The sequence below is a fragment of the Hypanus sabinus genome, chromosome 18, assembly GCF_030144855.1.
Source record: "Hypanus sabinus isolate sHypSab1 chromosome 18, sHypSab1.hap1, whole genome shotgun sequence".
NCBI lineage: Eukaryota > Metazoa > Chordata > Chondrichthyes > Myliobatiformes > Dasyatidae > Hypanus > Hypanus sabinus.
In genome coordinates, this window is record NC_082723.1 from 37,731,507 (window position 1) to 37,754,833 (window position 23,327).

General features: G+C 42.4%; 2 protein-coding genes across 8 annotated transcripts in view; one reads left to right on the forward strand and one right to left on the reverse strand.

The window, feature by feature from the left end:
* The window catches only part of crata (carnitine O-acetyltransferase a), a 56,134-nt gene extending 38,237 nt beyond the window's left edge, over positions 1-17,897 (reverse strand). The window contains exons 1-4 of one of the 5 annotated variants that reach the window (XM_059994168.1): positions 17,760-17,897; positions 8,308-8,480; positions 5,633-5,911; positions 4,842-4,960 (exon numbers count right to left, since the gene is read on the reverse strand). In XM_059994168.1, coding sequence (XP_059850151.1) covers positions 4,842-4,960; positions 5,633-5,911; positions 8,308-8,331 — 422 coding nt within the window. In that variant the 5' untranslated portion in view covers positions 8,332-8,480; positions 17,760-17,897. Of the gene's footprint in view, positions 1-4,841; positions 4,961-5,632; positions 5,912-8,307; positions 8,481-15,172; positions 15,427-17,759 lie in introns of those variants that run through there. The other 4 variants (XM_059994170.1, XM_059994169.1, XM_059994165.1 and 1 more) reach the window with 4 other exon arrangements.
* ptpa (protein phosphatase 2 phosphatase activator) overlaps positions 16,882-23,327 on the forward strand; it is a 62,684-nt gene continuing 56,238 nt past the window's right edge. The window contains exon 1 of one of the 3 annotated variants that reach the window (XM_059994177.1): positions 16,882-16,906. Coding sequence is in view for 1 of the 3 variants with exons in the window: in XM_059994176.1 (XP_059850159.1) it covers positions 18,384-18,405 (22 nt within the window). In the remaining 2 variants the exon portion in view is untranslated. Of the gene's footprint in view, positions 16,907-17,012; positions 17,037-18,311; positions 18,406-23,327 lie in introns of those variants that run through there. The other 2 variants (XM_059994178.1, XM_059994176.1) reach the window with 2 other exon arrangements.

Sequence of the window (23,327 nt, forward strand, 5' to 3'; positions counted from 1 at the left end):
CAGTGGAAGGAAGCCAGTGAGTAAGGGGTCACTGGTTGGAACTTCCGAGTCCCCCCAAGGGTGGGTTGAGCATCAACCCAGCACATTGATAAGTGGCTATCACATTGTGTGATTGGGGCAACCTTGTGGAATCTACCTATGTGTTAACCCTTACCTGGGTAGTAGTTCCCTTTGAAGATAGTACCCCTGTGATAAGCTACTATTGGTGATAATTCGTAAGTGGATTTGGAATGATGACGGATAAAACATACGGCGATTGTTAGCCTGTTTTACCACCGTAGAACCTGTAGAATATGATATAAATGCCCTCTCTCGACATTCACCTTGGATTACAAATCTCTCTCTCACATCATTTAATCTGTGGATGAACTGAACTTTCATACCTTACCATCTTAAGATTTTAAACCTGGTTACCCCCCCATCCCCCAACCCAAGCTCAGTAGTTTGGGAGTTATATTTACACATATGTATACTCATAACACAGTTAATTTTTGATTATTCTTGTTTAACTTGCTATATTAAGTAGATAGCAATAAAGATAGTGGTTTTAACATCAAAACCAGACTCCAGGCGTGGTCTATTGTTGCTGGTTCATTTACACCGTTACGGGTACGTAACAAAATCAGGAAAGCTGTGAGTCGCTGGAACTTTCTGCACAAGGCAGGTGTTCAGTTATTAAATACAATCAAACATAAAAACTGTACATCAATCCCGTTATTTGAAGCCCCAGATTATCCTGGTCAAACATTTTTAGTCCTTTCTAATCCATCCAAGTCTGTTTTGAAGAGACAATGAATTATAACTACATATATTAATAATTAAAACTACATGCGTATCCTACTCCAGAACAGGTCTCAATGTTAATGTGCATATTGTTCTGATGAAAGTCTGTTACCTCCAGCTGCATTATAACATGAGCCCAATAATGTTGAAGTATTTTTGTTTTACAGTCAGAACTGTCACGAACCATTTTGGGTCTTATATCTAGGGCAGATGTGCTGGAGACATCTAGTGGGTTCCTGATTTTGTCATCATAGGAGTGGGGTACATGGAAAGAAGCACCAGAGGTGAAAAGAGGATGAGGTTTTGCCAAGTCAGATTAACGAGCAGGACCTCCAAAGCAATATCCGTACTATCTCACACAAAATGCTAGTGGAACTCAGCATCTATAGGAAGTACAGTCGATGCTTCGGGCCAAGACCCTTTGTCAGGACTCACCCGAAACGTCGACAGCGCTTCTTCCTATAGATGCTGCCTGGCCTGCAGTGTTCCACCAGCACTTTGTGTGTGTTACTTGAATTTCCAGCATCTGCAGATTTCCTCGTGTATCTGTACTATCTCCAGTGCCACAGGAGAGTGAGTACAGGATGAAGAGAGGTTAAATTAATGCATGACTAAAGAGATGATGTAGGAGGAAGGGCTTTAGATTCTTTGGGTCACTGGGATGCTTCTGGGAAGGAGATACCTGTACAAGCAGGATGGGTTGCTCTTTAATCATATTGGGACCAATATTCCTGCAGAGAGGTTTGCTCGGGCTGTTGGGGAAGGTTTTAAACTAATTTGACAGGGAAAATAAGGCAAACAGAGAAATGAAGATGGGTCAAAGAAGGATAATGCAGAATACCTCTCCCATTTCCCGCACATCTGCCCTCACCCCATCCACCTGCCACCCCACTTGGGATAGGGTTCCCCTTGTCCTCACCTCCCACCCCACCAGCCTCCAGGTCCAACGTATAATTCTCTGTAACTTCCGCCACCTCCAATGGGATCCCACTACCAAGCACATCCTTCCCTCCCCCCCCTTTCTGCTTTCCGCAGGGATCGCTCCCTACGCGACTCCCTTGTCCACTCGTCCCCCCCCATCCCTTCCCACTGATCTCCCTCCTGGCACTTATCCTTGTAAACGGAACAAGTGCTACATCTGCCCTTAAACTTCTTCCCTGACCATCATTCAGGGCCCCAGACAGTCCTTCCAGATGAGGCGACACTTCACCTGTGAGTCGGCTGGTCTGGTATACTGCGTCCGGTGCTCCTGGTGTGGCCTTTTATATATTGGTGAGACCCGACGCAGACTGGGAGACCATTTTGCTGAACACCTACGCTCGGTCCGCCAGAAAAAGCAGGATCTCCCAGTGGCCACACATTTTAATTCCACATCCCATTCCCATTCTGATATGTCTATCCATGCCCTCCTCTACTGTCAAGATGAAGCCACACTCAGGCTGGAGGAACAACACCTTATATACCGGCTGGGTAGCCTCCAACCTGATGGCATGAACACTGACTTCTCTAACTTCCGTTAATGCCCCTCCTCCCCTTCTTACCCATCCCTGACATATTTAGTTGTTTGTTTTTTTTCTCTCTCTCTGCCCATCACTCTGCCTGTTCTCCATCCCCCTCTGGTGCTCCCCCCCCCTTCTTTCTCCTGAGGCCTCCCGTCCCATGATCCTTTCCCTTCTCCAGCTCTGTATCACTTTCCCAATCACCTTTCCAGCTCTTAGCTTCATCCCACCCCCTCTGGTCTTCTCCTATCATTTTGCATTTCCCTTTCCCCCCACTACTTTCAAATCTCTTACTATCTTTCCTTTCAGTTCATCCTGACGAAGGGTCTCAGCCTGAAACATCGACAGTGCTTCTCCTTATAGATGCTGCCTGGCCTGCTGTGTTCCACCAGCATTTTGTGTGTGTTGTTAATGCAGAATATAGATGGTTTTGTAGATCATTTAGACCAAAGAACTTGTTTCTATGCAAGAAGGAGCTTTAACACCGCTATATAATATATAAAAACACAATTCACGGACTGTGTCCACAAAGAGTAATCTAAGCAGTGGTGAGGTGAGACAGAAAAAAACAATAACCAGCTCTCATAGAGGGGCCTGAAGTAGAAGCTGGTAGTCCAATTACCACTTTGCTGGAGTTTAAGCCCAATTTCTAATCCTTTCCCTTACTCCTAATTGATACTATCCACATTCCATTGCAAGGTTCAAGGTAGTGTGTCCTGTTCCCTGGCCTTTCAATCACGGTGACTATGCCAACGAGCTGTCCATAGTCAATAAGGGAAAGGGCCGAGAGCTGTGGAAGTTGTGCATATCTCCAGACTACAACATAGCCTCAGAGCATACCTGAAATCCACATACTTCTGTGAGATAACAGCCACCCCTTTTAAAAAGCAGGGTTGGGCATGGAGACTCCCAGCCACACCCCCACAACTTCTATTGTTTTACGGGAAAACTGGCAAATCAATATGAAGCAAGAAAAACAATGTTCTCATCATATACAGGAAATCCCATACCCTTGGGGATTGTGATCTATCCTGCTCCTGAACATACTGACGTGCTAAATGGTTTTTGTGAGCCTGGGTGTTACTGTCACTCATCTTTTATTTGACATGCACTTTAATTCCAACAATTTCTGTCCTCATCCTAGTTTATAGCAAATCCCCTACACTCCCTCTGACCTGCATTAGCTCTTGTTCTGGCCATAGCAGAGTTTTAAAAATTCACAGCCTTCTACTCAAATCTCTGCATGGGTTCTTTATGACTTCCCCTAACGGTACAACCTTCCAAGGTGATGGTGCTTCTTGCATATTATTCTCAAACTGCTATGACTCCACCATTAATGGTTATACCTTCAGTTCTGGAATACCCTCCCTAAACCTCTTTCTCCTAGACAGAATTCTGACCAATGTCCTGTCCACAGGCAGACTTACTATACAGATTGTTCAATGGATGAGTTGTGATTGATTTGTCTAGCTAAAGCTAAATGCAGGATCCTACCCTTACTCCAATAGAGACTGTTAACTCAAATCACATCAGGAATCAAACCCTGCTTTGTGTCACCAAACTCAGCTATAGGCACGGAGCTATCCGAGAGCTCCAGTGAAGACAGTAACATTTTACAAATTAAAGACAGACAACAGGACTTAAGCAATAAAAATTTAGATTGTTAGAGCAATTTTTGTGGTTAGCATGTGTAGCAATTAACTTTAACTGACTTCAGCCACTAGCCTTCAGATCTGAATATGCATAGAAGATTAAATTGAAGATGCAGCTCAGAAATTCAGACCAGACAGACCAGGAAACAGGTACGTAACTAATTGTCCACATATGCATAAATCCAATCAATATCCCATTGCATGAATACAACAGTGTTAACTACTGTTGTATTTTGGGTGTGATGATGGGAAAATCCAGGCATTTGAAACTGTTATAAGTAGTTCAAAGGAAGCATTGTAAATATGGATTTGTTCGAATTGTCCTGAATTTTCTTTGATCTTTAGCATGTAAAATGTTGTGTAGTGCTGGATTGAGCAGGCTTCTTGCTCCAAGAGGGTCTCTCTTTTTCTTATGACTCTATAGGCTGTCAGCTTATTGGAGATTTTTGTCAAATAGACTGCTTCATGTCTACCAGTACTCCTCTCCAGTGACTTCATTCATGCTGCAATAAGATCATGGTGGCCAATGAGAACAGGAGACATTTACAGCTTCTAATATAATCAACTATCATCTGCTATTGTAGATCTAAGCAAACTGGTGGAAGGAACAAAGGCAAGGAAACAGACTTCACAGGTTGTTAGGATCTAGAAAACTCATTCAATTATAATAATCAAAAGGGAAGTAGCAATGCACTTGGAAAAGGAGGGTAATAACCAAAGAACAGGAAGTCAATACCCTTCAAACTATTGAGGGGGAGCACAAAAGGTTAAACAACCCACTCTTCAACACTTTCCAAAGAAAAAGCAGAAAAGCGCTCAAGAAGAGAGTGATTTTCCTCCTACATAAGCTACGAGCAGAAGTAAACCTAACCTGAATCCTACTACGAGTCCACTGCCACACCATTACCTGAGCTGTCCTTGACGATCGTGATAATCCTGTTTTGGCAATACCACGCCGGGACTGGAATGAATTACCACAGGAAGTCTGTATTCCAGGTAAGCGGTCCTCAGCCACCACTCAGAAAGCTGAACAGAAAAGAAATGAGAAAGTAGACTGGAAGGGGCATGGTTCAAATATCTATCCAGACTGCAAGTGGAGTAAGGCTTTCCAGCAATGGAGAGCTAACTTCCTCTTTGCCCATATCTGTAGCCTTATTACCACCACCCCAACCCCCAAAATAGATACTCAGGCTTTGAGAGTTCCACTGCATTAAGGCAGAATTAGTCCCCAAACTGATGAAACACGTAAAGGGGAGAGAGAATCAAGAAACATTTTTTAAAAAACATGCAAAATGAGGTTCCATGCACTTAGCACATAAATTTACAAATTTACCATTCATTTACTCAAAAGTCATCTCTGTATTTCAGTCCACGAGCAGCAGCCTTGCACCCCTTTCTTACCCAGAATCTATCTTCCGCTTTAAAAACGTACAAAGACTCTGCTTCCACCATCTGCAGAGGCTGAGACTCACAAAGATTAAATCCACTGAGAAAATGTCACCTTTCTGTGTTAAACGGTCAACTCCTTCAAATTCTGTTTTAAATGTGATCCACGGGCCTACGTTCTCCCACAGATGAAACATTCTCTCCATATTCACTTTGTCAATTCCTCTCAGGCTCTTGTGTGCTTTCAATCACTCTCACTCCTCTAATCTCCACTGGTTATAGAGTAAAAAATAATTAAATCTTTTTTCGTACCCAATTTTCTGTCTTCCTTGCTCTTCTTTCCAAGCTTGCTTGAAGCCTCTCTCCTACTCCACCCTTTTCAGCAAATTCCTTCACTATTTGTTTAGTGTGTTCTAACTCTTCTTGACTGACAATAGGCTCCAATGTCAGCAAGTAGCGTTCAAGAGTTTGTTGGAGAGGAGGAACAGGCAGACGCGGCAAAGACTTTTGGTGGGCAAGGTATCGCCCAGGCAACTTTGTAGGCGCAATGGGCCGCACTAAGCAGCCAGACCTCAGTGCGCTAGGTTTGATCTAGACAACAAAACAAGATAATGATTAGGTAAAAAAAATAAAAAACACAAAATGCTGGCAGAACTCAGCAGGCCTTTCAGCATCTATGGGAGGAGGTAGTGATGACATTTCGGGCCGAAACCCTTCATCAGGAGTGAAGTAACATGGGATGGTCGAGGGGGGATAAGAAGTGGGGGGAGGGATAAAGTAGAGAGCTGGGAAGTGATAGGCTGGAGGGAAATGGGCTAGGGGAAGGTGGAGAATTATGGGAAATAAAAGAGAAAGAAAGGTAGGGCTGGGGGGAGAGATTATAGTGAGGGGAGGGGAAAAGAGAGAGAAAGAGAACCAGACTAAAATAATAGATAGGGATGGGGGTAAGAGTGGGGGGCAGGGGTATCAACGGAGGTCAGTGAGTTGGATGTTCATGCTGGCAGGTAGGAGGCTACCTAGGCGGGAGATAAGGTATTGCTCCATCGACCTGCGTGTGGCCTCATCTTGACGGTAGAGGAGGCCATGGACAGACATGTTGGAGTGGGAGTGGTCTGTGGAATTGAAGTGTATGGCCACAGGGAGATCCCGCCACTGCTGGAGGACCGAGCGCCGGTGTTCGGTGAAACGGTCTCCCAGTCTGCGGTGGGTCTCCCCAATGTATAAATGGCCACATCGGGAGCACCGGATACAGTATATCACCCCAGTTGACTTGTAGGTGAAGTGGTGCAAATGTTATCCCTTAGCACTTCTTCCGTTATCCCTACAAACGGAAGAAGTGCTACACCTGCCCCCACACTTCTTCCCTCACCACCATCCCAGGCCCCAGACAGTCCTTTCAGGTGAGGCACCACTTCACCTGTGAGTCAACTGGGGTGATATACTGTATCCGGTGCTCCTGATGTGGCCATTTATACATTGGGGAGACCCACCGCAGACTGGGAGACCGTTTCACTGAACACCGGCGCTCGGTCCTCCAGCAGTGGCGGGATCTCCCTGTGGCCATACACTTCAATTCCACAGACCACTCCCACTCCAACATGTCTGTCCATGGCCTCCTCTACCGTCAAGATGAGGCCACACGCAGGTCGATGGAGCAATACCTTATCTCCCGCCTAGGTAGCCTCCTTCCTGCCAGCATGAACATCCAACTCACTGACCTCCATTGATACCCCTGCCCCCCACCCTTACCCCCATCCCTATCTATTATTTTAGTCTGGTTCTCTTTCTCTCTCTTTTTCCCTCCTCACTATAATCTCTCCCCCCAGCCCTACCTTTCTTTCTCTTTTATTTCCCATAATTCTCCACCTTCCCCCAGCCCATTTCCCTCCAGCCTATCACTTCCCAGCTCTCTACTTTATCCCTCCCCCCACTTCTTATCCCCCCTCGACCATCCCATGTTACTTCACTCCTGATGAAGGGTTTCAGCCCGAAACGTCATCACTACCTCCTCCCATAGATGCTGTCTGGCCTGCTGAGTTCTGCCAGCATTTTGTGTTTTTTATTTATTTCCAGCATCTGCAGATTCACTCGTGTTGATAATGATTAGATAGCAAGTTATAAAAAAAACTCCCAATCACATTTAACATAGAAAGATAATTATCAGAATAAATATGACAAACGTTAGGACAGGGACAGGTGACTACAATCCTGATCAGAGCAACTGTAGGTTTTAAGGAGTATACCAAAGGAAAGAACAAGATAGAAAAACTGTAGTACAGGAAGCAATTTCATTGTGTCTGGTCTTGACAACCGAAGCCATTGGTGCAGCATTGAAAACTGGGAATGTGTGAGACACAATTGAAAAGCTCAGAGATTTTGGAGGTGTATTAAAAAATTACTACTTTTGGAAAACATTATAACCTGGTGAACTCTTACTTTATGCAGAACCTGCAAGGATTTGAATTTTTATTTGATTTTAAATCAGTCAATGACATTGAACATTGTGGAGACAACAGCTGCTGACAAATGGCTCCTGTGTTCAAACCGTACAGCATAGACATCATCTCAGGTTTCACTTCACTGAATGTCAGAATAAATATTGCACCTCATAATAACCACCTAGAGAAAACAAAACATTCGTACAAACTAAAAACAATTGTAAACATCCCCAAAATTTTTACCTTGCCTCATCACCTTTGTATGCAAGTGAGAATATGAGATTCTCTACAAAATTGAATTCTCTGAGAGGAAATTAAAGATCTGTGGTTAATAAGCAGCAACTTGAATGGATATTCTAGAATAGGTCTGTAACTCCAATTAACTTATCTGAAGCATCTCCCAGATATAGAACATAGATCTTTAACCCTGCTCTGCAAGCTAACATACAGCATGTTAGGGAAATGAAATGATAGTTTTGTGTTAGTAGGCAATCACTGGCAGCTGCTTTGTTCTTAGAAAATGTTGATTTGTAATAAATTATACTGTACCTTTTGGGAATTCTTTCTATCCATCGTAGGAACATAAACATAAAAGTCAAAGCATTGCCCCTCTAATCCCGCCCTGCTTTCTTTCCACTCCAGAGCAGTTAATCTGGGGTTGAAATGACACACACATGCATTAAAGGCTGCGCTTAACAGCCTTCTCTTTCCTCGTCCTAAATCTGTCAAAAACAAAAATAAAATGAAACAAAAGAAGAGTTCCAAATATTTTAATGCCAGTAATAATACAGTCCAGACTTATGGGAGATGTGGCTAAAAACTTCCACTGCAAACTTTAAATTCCAGTTGTAAACTTTTAACAAGATGAAGGTGTGAAAAATCAGAGAATCTCAGTATAAAAGTAGGCTGCTTGGCTCTTCTTGGAAATATGGGTTAAGAACTCCAATCAATGAGGAGAACAATGCCTTAGCTTCATATCCTCAGTGTGAGCCAAGCCCATTACTATAGCAGGTATTCTCCAACTCAAAACACCGTCCTCATCAGGCAATGAAGTTCTAATTAAAATGTCTACACTGGAAAAGTTAATTCATCTGTTCTCTACAAATACTGAGTTTACTCCTGTACCTTATTGCTATCGATCTCACGTGATGGGGTTTTGGAACAATATCAAAACCTTTGCCTGCTAACCACTCAGTGAAGCAGAAGACCTCAACTTGTCTGAACAAAAGAAGAATATCCAGGCACACGGGTGTCATTGGTACTGATGTGAGCTACTTTGAGACAGGAAACTACTGGAACAAATTCTAATTGCTATAGTGTCCACATGAAGCACAGCACTTGGAGAAGGTACCAGATTGCAGATCTGCCCCAACTTTATTTTTTCTCTTAAATAATTTTTTTAATATTTTATAATTTTATATTTTACAACTTTGTCTTTTGCTGCGTGTCATGCCCTGAACCAATGCACCACAGCAAATTCCTAACAAATGTAAATGTATATGGTGAATAAAGTTAACTCTTGTTAGGAGCCTTCCTTCTCGGGGGGGGGGGGGGAAATAAATCAGGAAAACAAACTTTCTTTTGTCTCCTATTCTTCTCTTGATAATTTTGAGTTGTGAGAGTTGTGAGAGTTGTGAGAAAATTTTAAACCCTCAGCTCAAGTGATTCCTTCCAAAGGACTAAAAAAAATACATTGCACTTTAGAGCAAATCAAGTGCTTTTGAGTCGTTTTAGGTAACATGCAACCAATTTTGCATACATGGGCCAAAGGGTTTGCTAACCAGAAATCTTATACCCCCACCACTGTACCAGTTCAGGGATCTCTCTTTCACTGTCACAATTTATGTCTCATTTAGAGAGGAACCCATATTATCTACTAAGACAAAGGTGACACATACTCTACACATTTGTGAAGTATTTAGTACAGTTTTTTTGAAACTCGTCTGAAACTCATTGACAAGAGCAATATTTAGTACCCATCCCTGATTATACTTGAAAAGACAGTGATGAAATACATTCTTACACTGCTGGGCTCCTTCTGGTGAAGGTAGCCCCACAGTGTAGTTGGGTTGGGTATTTCTGGAGTTAGAGCTACTAGCGAGTAATGGCTGGTGTTATATTTTCAAGCTGGGATGGTGTGCTAATGGAAGGGAAACCTTCAGGTGGTGGTGTTCCTGTGGCCTTGCTGCCCTTGCTCTTCTTGGTTGTAGAAGTTGCAGGTTTGTAAGGTACTGTTGGAGAAGCCTGAGAAAGTTAATGCAATATATTTTATTGATGGCACTGCCAGTGGAAGGTTAGAATATTGGGATGCTAATCAAGAGGGCAGCTTAGCCCTTGATGGAGTCAGGCTTCTTGACAGTTGGCACTGCACACATCCTGCCAAGTGGAGAGTTTTTTTGACCATGCTCTTGATTTGTAGATGGTGGAAAAACCTCGGGATGTCATGAAGGCAAGTCATTTGGGGTATGATATGCAACCTTTGATCTGCTCTTGAAGCCATTCTATTTATGTGACTGGACTTGCCACTACTAAAGGGACTGAGTGCCAATAGGAGGTGGTTAGGGTCTCTCTTACTGGAGATGGTTAAAGCCTGGCACTATTGTGGAGCAAAAGTTACTTGCCACTTGCCAGTGCATGCCTAAGTCTTTCCTAGGTCTGGCTACAAGCAGGCATGAGCTGCTTTGTTTACTGAGGAGATACAAATAGATCTTAACATTTATGCAATCATCAACCAACATCCTCACATCTGACTTTATGATGAAAGGAAGTTTATTGATGAAGCAGCTGGAGATGTTTGAGTTAGGAAGTGCCCTGATGAGTTCTTGCAGCAAAATCATGAGGCTGGTATGACCAACCTGTGACAACTAAACCCATCTTCTGTACATTGGATGACTACACCCAATGGAGGGTGTATGCTTTAACACCTATTGTCTACAATTTTACCAGTGCATGTTAAGCCATAGTGGTCACATGCCACCTTGATGTTAAGGACAATCACTCTCACTGGATCCCCGCAACATACCTCTTTGCACCCATGCTTAGACCAGGCCCAAACTATGCACCAGTAAATAGATTATTGGTGAACTTGATGACAGCTTCCATTGCATCAATGACAATTGAGAACAAGCTGACTGGGCAGTTGTTACTGGATCGCATTTGTGCTGCTTTTTTGTTAACAGGAACAAGGTTTTTGTGGATTGCATTTGCCCTGTTTGGGTTCTTCAAGGGCAATTAGTGAACAAATTACTGGACTGTAACTGCCACCTGACAGCCCTGTTAGACACATGGCTGATGATGGAAGGCAGGCTCACAACAATTAACTTTAATTAATTTGGCCTGCCTTTTTTGTGAATTGAACACAACCAGGGCAATTTTCAAACAAAATCAACATTTACCTTACAGAGGCACTAGATGGCATAGAACTAATTCATGCCTTCGGGATTTGATTGACTAATAAAACTAATAACATCAACTCTTCAACCATTTTATTTTAATTTTCTCCATTACATATGCATTTCCAGACATCCCCTGGGTTCATCCTGCATTCCATAATGTGATTGGGAAGAGTAATGATTTAGAAACAAATTAGGCAAATGGAGTGAAGGAAGAGAACAACCTGAACATTTTTAGACTGAGCTTGTCTGTCCTTCTGTCTTCATTTGCCAATCAGTAAATTATTTTCAAACACTGATCAGAAACATTGTCAATGGATGAATTTCCCTGGCAATGGAAGCAATGGTAGGATTAGGACTGCCAGCCTGACTTGAAATACAAAGGAAAAATCTATTCTTGCACCCAGTAAGCCAACCTACTAAACACAAACCTCAGCTTGTGAGAGCGACCTCTATAGCCACTAATGAGGACACAGCTGTTGCTCAGATAACAAATGTGGGAGTGGGGGTGGGGAGAATTGGCTGAAGAGAAATGTCAGTATGGTCAATCTACAATTAGCTGCCCTTTCCTTTCATGTATGCCCCAGTATGCAAAGAGCTAAATCTAGTTTGAAATATTCAAACTACTATTAATACAACAGCCTGCCCTTTCAAAGCACATTATCAAAGAATGTTTAAATTATGTACCTTGAGATTTGTCTGCTTATAGGTAGCCACAAAGCAAGAGACCTGAATAACCCAATAAAAAGTCCAAAAACCACTGTGCAGAGAAAGACGGAGAGAGAGGGGAAAAAAAGCACACATCATGCAAACAATAGATGCAAGCCAACAGCATCCTGAACTGGACTGAGTCCCAGATCCACTCCTGGAGCATCTGGAGTAGGCCCGAAGCCTCAGTCCCCCGTTCATCACACCAGCAGCTGGATGAGTTCACAGCCTCAGCACCATGGAGTAAGGAATAAACATTAATGGGAGAGTGAGTGATATCAGCCCAACCATCGCCTCTGTACCCAACATTTGGGTCTCCAGTCTATCTGGACTGACATTTAAATTGTCCAAGCACCAAGCAGTACCACATTCTAGGACCTGGATCCTGGAGCCCCGATACATTTGAGCCTGTTCTCCATCTCACCAAATCAACTCGGCGCTTGCACCCAGGTTAGGTGGACAGACATCGAAACTCTTCCCCCTTGACTCCTCTCCAAATTGTTCACTCCATCTCCAACAGTGATACCAACTCCATCTGCGACCCCAGATTGAGCGTGTTGCACCTCGCAATGCCCCAGCACGGCTTATCCCCCAAACCAATCTCACCTCTGCTTGCCTCCTCACTGTCTGTAGAGATAGTTCACCACAATTTAATTCAAAATGGATTCATAATTTAATTCAAAAACTAACATTTTTTAGTTGAATCTCTTGCCTTAAGATTTACCAGTAAATTGTTGTACATCTTTGGTAGTGTCATTTTAATCCGGAAACCCTCTATAACTAAGTTGGCATAATTATGTGTTGGACAGAATTGTTCAGTCATTATTTTACAATGACTGTTGAATTGTAAACGGAATAGTTCGAATATCAAGGATATGGGTCCTACAAGTTAAGAGCAAGCAAACGAAAGAAGCTGACGATTAAACTTGTCACACATGTTGACATGAATATTTAAAAGGGGATCATGTTTTACTAGTTATTCTAAGGCACTCAGGTTCTTACAGTTCTAAATTACAAACCCCATTTCCAGAAAAGTTGGGATATTTTCCAAAATGCAATAAAAACAAAAATCTGTGATATGTTAATTCACGTGAACCTTTATTTAACTGACAAAAGTACAAAAAGATTTTCAATAGTTTTACTGACCAACTTAATTGTACTTTGTAAATAAACACAAATTTAGAATTTGATGGCTGCAACACACTCAACAAAAGTTGTGACAGAGGCATGTTTACCATTGTGTTACATTGTAGCAGTGTGCTACACGCAGCGCTAAAATTACGACACGGAGTCGGTAACTGCAGTCGAAGGAAAAAACTTTATTCGAAAACTTCAGCCTCACTTTTAAGCCTCTGTCAACCGGCCCCCCATTGCGCAGAGGCTCCAAAGCTCTGTGCTCGCAAACCCCCGTAGGCTATCTAATTGTGAGTCGGTTTGGATACGCCAGGAAATGGGTCGCCACAACATCACCTTTTAATAACACTTTTTAATCGTTTTGGAACTGAGGATACTAATTGTAGTAGATTTGCAATTGGAAATTTTGTCCATTCTTGCTTGATATAAGACTTCAGCTACTCAACAGTTCGTGGTCTCCGTTGTCTGATTCTCCTCTTCACGATGTGCCATACATTTTCAATAGGAGATAGATCTGGACTGGCAGCAGGCCAGTCAAGCACACACACTCTGTGTCTACAAAGCCACGCTGTTGTAGCCTGAGCAGGATGTGGTCTGGCATTGTCCTGCTGAAATAAGCATGGACGTCCCGGGAAGAGACGTCGCCTTGATGGCAACATATGTCTCTCTAAAATCCTAATATATGCCTCAGAGTCAATGGTACCTTCACATACAAGCAACTCACCCATGCCGTGGGCACTGATATACCCCCATACTATCACAGATGCTGGCTTTTGCACCTTTCGCTGATAACAATCAGGATGGTGGTTTTCATCTCTGGCACGGAGAACTCGGCACCCATTTTTTCCAAAAACTAGCTGAAATGTGGTCTCATCTGACCACAGCACACGGTCCCACAGTCTTTTGGTCCATCTGAGATGAGCTCGGGCCCACAGAACTTGCCGGCGTTTCTGCATAGAGTTGATATATGGTTTCCTCCTTGCGTAATACAGTTTCAAGTTGCATTTCTGGATGCAGTGTTGGACTGTGTTAAGTGACAATGGTTTTCCGAAGTACTCCCGAGCCCAGGTGGCTATAATTGTCACGGTAGCATGACGGTTTCTTAGGCAGTGCCGCCCGAGGGCTCGAAGATCATGCGCATTCAACAGTGGTTTCCAACCTTGCCCTTTACGCACTGAGATGTCTCTGAATTCTCTGAATCTTTTCACAATATTATGTACTGTAGATGTTGAAAGACCTAAATTCTCTGCAATCTTGCGTTGGGAAATGTTCCTTTTGAACTGACTAACATTCTCTCACGAATTTTGGCACAAAGGGGTGAGCCATGACCCATCCTTGCTTGCAAAGACTGAGCCTTTGATGGATGCTACTTTTATACCCAGTCATGATATCTCACCTGCTACCAATTAATGTGGAGTCTTCCAAACCAGTGTTACTTGAATATTCTGTGCACTTTTCAATCTTATTTTAACTCTGTCCCAACTTTTGAGTGTGTTGTAGCCATCAAATTCTAAATTTGCGTATATTTACAAAATACAATTTTGCGTATATTTACAAAATACAATTAAGTTGGTCAGTAAAACTATTGAAAATCTTTTCTTTGTACTTCTATCAGTTAAATAAAGTTTCACATGAATTAACATATCACAGATTTTTGTTTTTATTGCATTTTGGAAAATATCTCAACTTTTCTGGAAATGGGGTTTGTAATTGAAGAGCAAAAACCAGAAGATTCTAGAAACAACTGTCATGGAAAGTGAAGCAGTTAGTGTTTCAGAATCAGAATCAGGTTTAATATCACTGGCATATGTCGTGAAATTTATTGTTTTGTGGCAGCAGTACATAAAAAGAAAAAATTATAAATTACAGTAAGTAAATTATTTACAAAAATTAAATTAAATAAGAACTGCAAAGAGTGGGGAAAAATAGAGGTAGTTTTCATGGATTCATTGTCCATTTAGAAATCTGATGCTGGAGGAGAAGAAGCTGTTCCTGAAATGTTGAGTGCCTTCAGGCTCTTGTGCCGTCTCCTTCATGGAAGCATTGAGAAGAGGGCATGAGTTGGGTGATGGGGGTCCTTAATGATAGATGCCAGCTTTTTGAGGCATCGCCTTTTGAAGGTGCCTTGGATGCTGGGAAGGCTAGTAACCATAACAGAGCTGACCAAGTTTACAACTTACTGCAGCTTTTTCCAATCCTGTGCAGAGGCCCTTCCATACCAGACAGTGAAGCAACCAGTCAGAATGTTCTCCGCGGTACATCTGTAGAAATTTGCGAGCATCTTTGGTGACATACCTGGTCTCTTCAAATTCCTAATGATAAATAGCTCCTGCCATGCCTTCTCTGCAATTGCATCAATATGTTGTGCTGAGGATAGATTCTCAGAGATGTTGACACACAAGAACTTAAAACTACTCATCCTTTCCACTTCTGATCCCTCGATAAGGTGCGTCTTCCTTCAACTTCCCCTTCCTGAAGTCCACAATCAATTCCTCAGCCTTACTGATGCTGAGTGCAAGGTTGTTGTTGTGATACCACCCAACAGGCTGACATCTCTCACTCCTGATCACCATTTGAAATTTTGTCAACAATAACTGTGTCGTCAGCAAATTTATAGATGCCATTTGAACTGTGCCTAGCCACACATTCGTTTTTAGGTCAATACCTCTTCATTAGAACCAGGAACAGTTGATAATCAGACATCTTTTTAAAAGTTGCAGAGAAGGGGGAGGGGAATGTCAACTATGGGAAGCTCTGGGATAGGACGTTGGTGCTGGGTGACAGAGGGTATTAAGGCTTGTTGCTAATGGAGAGTGGCCTTCAGGACCACTGCCCCCTTTCTCAACCAGCATCAACACCACCAATCCGCCCATTTTGGCCTTCATTCTTTCACAGACATTCACCTTGTTCTCTCAACTCGTCCCCTTTTCTCTGTGTCATAAGGCCCTGTTGATTTTTAAGCATTTCCAGTTCTTGTTGAACCAAAACTTTAACTGCTTCACTTTCCACTGATGCGAAGTATTTACACCAAACAAAAGATGGAAATGAAGAAATATCAGCTTGGCCCGGCTGCTAGAACTCAAACCTCAGAATCAGAAGTCCATGGGCTCTTGCTGTACACTGTGTATTTGACAAAACTAGAGTGCTATAAGGAAACAGGTCCTTCAAAACAAATCATTTCATACTCATTTACATCAATCCTATCCTAATCCATTTTATCCTCTCAATATTCCCATCAACTCTCCCCGGATTCTACACTCATTGATGCCCTAGGGGCAATTTTTTTAAATATACAATGTTCCCAATTCAGGGCATGCCATCAAGAGGAGAACCTTAAATTCATATGTTGCCTTTCAGATCCTGAAGATGATGCTGATAGCAGCCCACATGAAGCTGAATGTCATTCCAAAAATTCTACTTGTACCCAGTCAGCTGTTAAGCCAAACAATTCCATCTTCATGCTAACAGAGATTGCATTTTCAAAAGCAAATATTTATTGCAAGTATCCAAATGTTAAATACCTTTCATGGGGTAGGGCAGAACCTTTGTTACTGAGTCAAGTTGAGTGTACAGACAACATGCAGCATTGCACTTTTGCATGTAAATAAAGATTTATTAGGCACAACACCATCTTTTGGCTGAGTGGCAACAAAGCAGAGACCTGTTCTAGAGACTTGTCAATCTGAAGCAGAGATTAAAAGTCTTTGGTTTAGAATTTACATGTGAATCTTTAATTTCAACATCCCTCATACCACCCGCTCAAAGTACAAAATTCTGCCTGAAACATGAGCTCACAGTCCTCAAAGTGCAACATTCCCACGGACTACTGGGGACATCTGACCCACCATAGCTCACAGCACAGGAACACTAGGGATGGTGCTGGAAATCTCAAGGTCATACATCTGGGGCCCTGTGTAAGTAACAGAAAGCATGCACCACCTCACAAGCTATCCAGCCGTCTCCTCAGACTCTTTCTGTCTCAACTGCCGGAACTCCCATACTGGCGTCATTAGCCACATCAGAACCTACAAAGCCGGAGTGGAAGTAAGTCACTTCAATCCTTAAGGAGCTGAATTGCCTACACACAGCATTAATGTTTGCCTGGATCTCTCCCCAGACACTTGGTTACGTCCAAATTAGGGCTGAGAGGCAAGAGACATTTGAAGGGATGTTTACTTTTATCTTATTTTAGTCCAAAGTCCACACAAAGACAAAGTCCAGATTGGAATTAACCAACTGAAGTCGAGGACAGAAATGTGGCTTTTTGCTGAACGAGAAAATAAACTAGAAAGGGCCTCTGCTCCTAAACAAATCCTTAGCTCTAAAAACGAAATCAGAATTGGGGGAGAAAAATGAGAGATGACCCTAACAAAAAAAAAGCAAACTTAAACTCACTAAGGAAACGCATATCCATAATATGCAGTCATTATCATTTTATGATCACTGCTATTCACCCCCTCCCAATACATTCACTCCTACTACTTCGTACATTCTTCCTTGTTGAATCTAGACAGTTTTAACGGACTGTTTCACCATGAAAGACACTACATTATTCCAGCAGGGTACAAACGCGACAGGCCCTCCTGCTCTTAGGTAGGCTGAGTCAGATAAGCAAGTTCACACAAAGTATGACCTCCATTCCCTGACCAACACAACTTATTTCCACGGGGACTTCAAGTTCCAGGCAACCTAGTTAAATGACAACGTAATACTGAGGTACAAATACATGGCTACTAAAACAAATACGACATGATTGTTCAAACTTACCAAAGCACGTCCTAAAAACCCCAACATTTTACCTTCCCACCGCTGGACCAAAAGTTAAGCTTCAAAATATACAGTACTACAACCCAAATAGAACAGAAGGCGGGGTGAACACCTTGACTGGCGTTATCTTTCTCTTATCACCCTGCAGCTCTGTGACACAAACGCATCCAATCAGCAATAGAGCGGTACTCTTGGTCTCCATGTTTGTGCGGGGCAAAAGCGCTTGCCAACTAGAAAATATGTTCATTTTTTTAAATACTAGTCAACTTTTGTTAAGCGAGGACTGATGGAGCTCATAAAACGATTAAAATGATTTATGTCCCTAAAAGAATGGTTTAAAAAACTCCAGTTAAAAGGACAGCGTGCCCCTCACAATAATGGAAGGTCAATATTTTGATTCTTAACTTATTTACTCTTCCCACAGTTGTCGCAGATAGAAACTTCAATATTAGATCGTGATTCGTGTTTTCCTCACTCTTAAATGCAACTAAGTTGTGTACAGCTGCATATTTTTTGCAGGAGGCCGAGGTGACAAGGTGAGAAAGGTCGAAGATCGAAGGGTGGGTAAGGAGTTGTGTTGCACTTCCGGGTTGGGCGTTGTGAAGGAGTTTGCAGGGTGTAAATATGGCAGGTTCCAGTGAGTCAGGTCAGTATCTGGGCAATGGTGCTGCCTTCCTTATTCTTTATTCTGGAAGGGGCTTCACTGACCAATCTCCCTTCTTACTTCTTACGCATGTGCTGATAAATATTTGTCTATATGTATGTAATGTAGATGTCTTTCAATCTAACCATAGCTGGCCTTGGTGTGATACAAAGAGCTTGAGTGTTTGAATTATTACATTAATTTCTAATTCATTTTTAAAAACTTGGCCATTAATGAATCCCAGACGCTTAGTAAAAGTTCCGATTAGGTCTATGAATGAACAGCGATACCGGGTCTGAAGCTTCACATAGTACGTCAATTCATTGATATCGTGGCTTATCTGTTTTATGTATTTGGTTCTGTACCTCTTAAATGCCTTTGGACGCGGACAATTGAAGTACTGACTAAAGGTGAAATGGGGCGGGGTGTCATAGAGTAGGAAATAATTGAAGAAGGACGTACGTATTAAACGTATCTTATATTCCCATTTTAAACGTGTGCCTCTGTTTTCCTGGTGCTAGTAATGGCAGGATAGTACTTTCACTAACGAAAAGGTTTAATGTAAAAAGTCGATCAATTTACAAAAGCAGACTATGTATTCAGTTGTTAAGTTCACTCTTTTGTAACTTGTAAAATGGAGATGTTACCAAGTCCACAGTAAATATTGAGCTGTAAAGCAAGCTTTTGTAACAAGTATCACTCACCTGAGATTTGGGTCTGTAACACAGAAACTAGACAGGGCAGGATTTCTTCCCTGAACCAGATAAGTTTTTGTGACAGACTAATCTTTAATGTTTATTATTATTGAATCAGCGTTATTTTTTTTTAAATGCTACAGATTTGTTTAACTACTAAAATTTGAATTCCTATTTGAGATGGTGGGATTTGTCATCAACTCAGCCAGGATGACATGGGATGTATTCCAGGGTCTTAATTCTCATAATCGGTGCAATCATTTTTGTGTAGCAGTGAAGGAGTTCTGTGTTACAGAAGTCTTGTATTTCAGCTAAGCTGTTAAATTACTTTGATATCTTGGGTAATGTGGGAGTTTAAAATATTCCTTGCAGAAGGGAGTTCTCCTGGATGTCCTGCCTTTCGCATTTCTCTAATTCTGATTTCACTGCAAGACAGTAAATGAAAGAAACAAAAAGCTGTAGATGTCAAAAATCTTAAAACAAAACCAGAAATGTTGGGCACATTCAGCAGTTCAGGTTGTATCTGTGAAAAGATATAAACTGTCAATATTTCTGGTTGACATTGGGGAAGAAAGAACAATTTAGTTGTAAGCAGTAAAGGCAGGGATGGAAAGGTGTAAATTCTGTTTTGGGTTCAGATCAGAGGTGATGTGAGGATTACTGCATTATTTGTTTTTTTTAATGATTTTTGTTCTAAGTGGGAGTTTGTTGTGTGAGATTGGCTGCCGCAATTCATATGTTAAATTATTCACTGCTCTTCAAAAATTCATTATGAGCTGTAAAAGTGCTCCATGAAAAGTCCTGTACGGCTGTCATTTCTCTCTGTCCAGGAGGCATGTGGTTTTTTCTCCCCAGGCAGGACTACTAGGAATAATATACATTGTGGAAAAGCCCTCATAAATATTCTCCTTCTCTCTCCTGCACGGCCTATTCAATTTTCCACTCTTTGCACAAAGTAGTGATTTAAGCAGTAGTTTAATTTCTAGCCCTTCACATGTATATGTATGTATATTATTACTGTGTCATTTTGGGGAACGTTATTTAATATCCTGATACTGAATGGTTGTCTTGTGTTTTCGTACGTGCATAGTGGCAGAGTTTATGACTAGGACATCTTTGCTTTGATTGGAGCTGTGCAGATTACACATACTGCTGCATCTTTAGAACAAGCTGCAGGCAGATCAATTTGTGTGAGTATTATGGCATTCATATGCTGCAGGAAAGGACGGCAAATCAGTCTGTACATCTTGAAACGTTCTTTCTCACCCTGTTACAGCATCTGCTATATTCTGGCTTAGTATTGGCTAATAAGTATTTAAGTAATGTCTGCCAAGTATTGAAGATAGACTTTGGTTGTGCATGATGAGCCTTTCATCAGCTTCTGTGGCAGAGGAACAAGCAACATTCTGTATGGGCCAGTAACAAAATTTTTCCTCCCAAGATTTTTCCATCTTGTATTCCATCTTAATAACAGAGCATAGAACATCGAACATTACAGCACAGTACAGGCCCTTAGGCCCACAACACTGTGCCAACCTTTTAACCTACTCCAAGATCAATCTACCCCTTTCCGCCATTTTCTTATGTGCTTTTCCATGTGCTTATATAAGAGTCCCTAATGTATTTACCATTCCATGCACCCACTATCCTCTGCAAAAAAAAAATTACCTTTCTCATCCCCCACCCCATACTTTTCTCCAGTCACCTTAAAATTATGCCCTTTGTGTTAAAATATTCCCTCTTTTTACTCTCCTCCCATCCGGTAGGCACTACAGGAGCCTCCGGTCCTGCACCAGCAGGCTCAGGAAGAGCTTCTTCCCTGAGGCTGTGACCCTGCTGAACCTCACATCACAACACTAATCAGTATTGCACCCATATTGTACTGTGTTAGTACTTTTATATTTGCTGTAGCACTTTTTATTTGCAGTTATTTTGTAAATAGCACTATTCTTCTGCACTTCTGGTTAGATGCTAATTGCACTTCATTGGCTTTGTATCTGTACTCAGCACAATGACAATAAAGTTGAATCTAATCTAATTAGCCATTGCTACCCTGGGAAAGAACTGACTAGCCACTCGATCTATGCCTCTTATCATCCTGTACACCTCTATCAAGTCACTTCTCATCCTCCTCTGCTCCAAAGAGGAAAGCCCTAACTCACTCAGTCTATCCTCATAACACATGCCCTCTGGTCCAGACAGCATCCTGGTAAATCTCTACATCCACTCTAATATTCCCCCTTGTACATTCTTTATTAAAATATTTGGTATTCACTTAATTGTTTAAGTAAACTCAGGTATGTTCAAAGATGATAATAAACAAATTTAAAACTAAAAGTCCTCTTTGGGAGGGATAACAAGGTTAGAGACTAGGTGTCTATCCAAAGAATGTTGTGGTTGTTAGAGGTCAATTATTCCAGCCCATGTTCTCGGTGCCAGAGGCTTGAAGTATGTCATGCTGCATCATCCTTAACCTTTCAGTTGTAAGCAGAGTGCACAGTGATCCATTTGCAACTCCTTGGCAGGTAAACCATCCAGAACTGCAATACAGCAATGCCCCGGCAAGTAGCAAGCAACATTTAAGCCACAAAGGTGCCAGGCAGGGTCCACCTTCTAGTCTAGTGTAATGCTTTAGGTGTTCACAATGTGGTATCCTCGACATTGGAGAAACTTGTTGCCCTTTGGGTGATACTGAACTTTTCTTTGCTTGCCACTCCGATTCTTCATGTCACTCCCACTCTGACCTATCAGTCCTGTAACAATGAGGAACAGCACCTCGATCTTTTGGGCAAGTTGCAGACATCTGGACCGCTCTTGAATTCTGCATTGTTGAGTAACTGGTGTATTGTATTCCACCCTTGTGTTTGCTTTGGGAGTTACAAGTCCTGCTCTGCCTGACCTGCTGGGCATTTCAACCTCGTACAGTCTTTTGTTCATGTTCTCACCTTCTAACTGTTCCCATTCACCCACTGACTAGATAATCTTGTCTACAGTGCATCTCCGTGGTTAACTGCAATGCAACAACTGTTTCCACCCCCCACCCCCCCCCCCCCCCCACCGTGCACATTATCACTGTCGGGTTCCTCACCAATTTGAACAGCATTCTCATTCATTACCTCTCCTTCACTGACTCGAACCCCTGGAGCTCCCACAAAACAGCAGAACGGGAGTCAGAGGCCTCTGTTGATCAGGGTCAACCATGGATGCTGCGTCCTTGCTATCTAAATATTCAAGTCAGGACTGTACAATATCGAAAGCACGCTGTTGCCCTTGTAGCAAGCTCCTCCTCTCCATGCATCTGATGAACCCAAAGGAATGACAAAGGCAAATACAGTTTGGCAACAGGAGCATTGCAGGAATTGCCAGTCAACACTGAACTCAATGTAGGACTGCCTTAGACCGTAAAACATAGGAGCAGAATTAGACCATCTGGCCCATCGAATCTGCTCCACCATTCAATCATGGCTGATCCTTTTTTTCCTATCTCCTCCTCAACCCCAGTTCCCAACCTTCTCTTTGTAACCCTTGATGCCACAAGACCCTATCAATCTCTGCCTTAAATATACCCAACGACCTGGCCTCCACAGTTGCATGTGGCAACAAATTCCATAAATTCATCACCCTTTGGCTTAGGGGCTTCGGCTATGGATTTTTCTCTCGGGAGTCTCTCCCGAAGCCTTCCCCATGAGTGGGTACAGCCGCAAGACAGCGGAGGTTTGAGATCAGAGTTTTCCTTCTAGATGAGCTGCCAACCATGGCTGACAAGTTCCATCTGTCTGAAACCAGTGGTTTTAAGGTACCAGTAACTCACCTTTGCCCCTTCTCCTATCGGTAGAAGTGGTCAGTTTAGCAGGGATGTGTGTAGGCTGGAAGCTGAACTTGGTTGTCAGAGGCTATTGGAGCTGCATGCCTTTGGGAGCATTTAATAAGTGGCGGGCGCTTATCTCTGCACCACCCCCACCCATGACAACCTTAAGGTCCCAGAATGGGAGTTCTTCTCCAGAAACAGTGCAGTTCTTAAGAGGGTGGCTCATTACTATCTTTTCATGAACACTCACTTGGGGAGAACAATGAATGTTGCACTTGCTGGTGATTCATCTTGAAAAGAATGAACCACTCTTCACATTCCACCACTCAAAGCCTTTCCATTTGGTACAAGGTCTTGTCAGATGTACGATAGAGCTTGACCACTGATCATGGAATGCAACAAGTTTGGCTCACTTAGGCAGT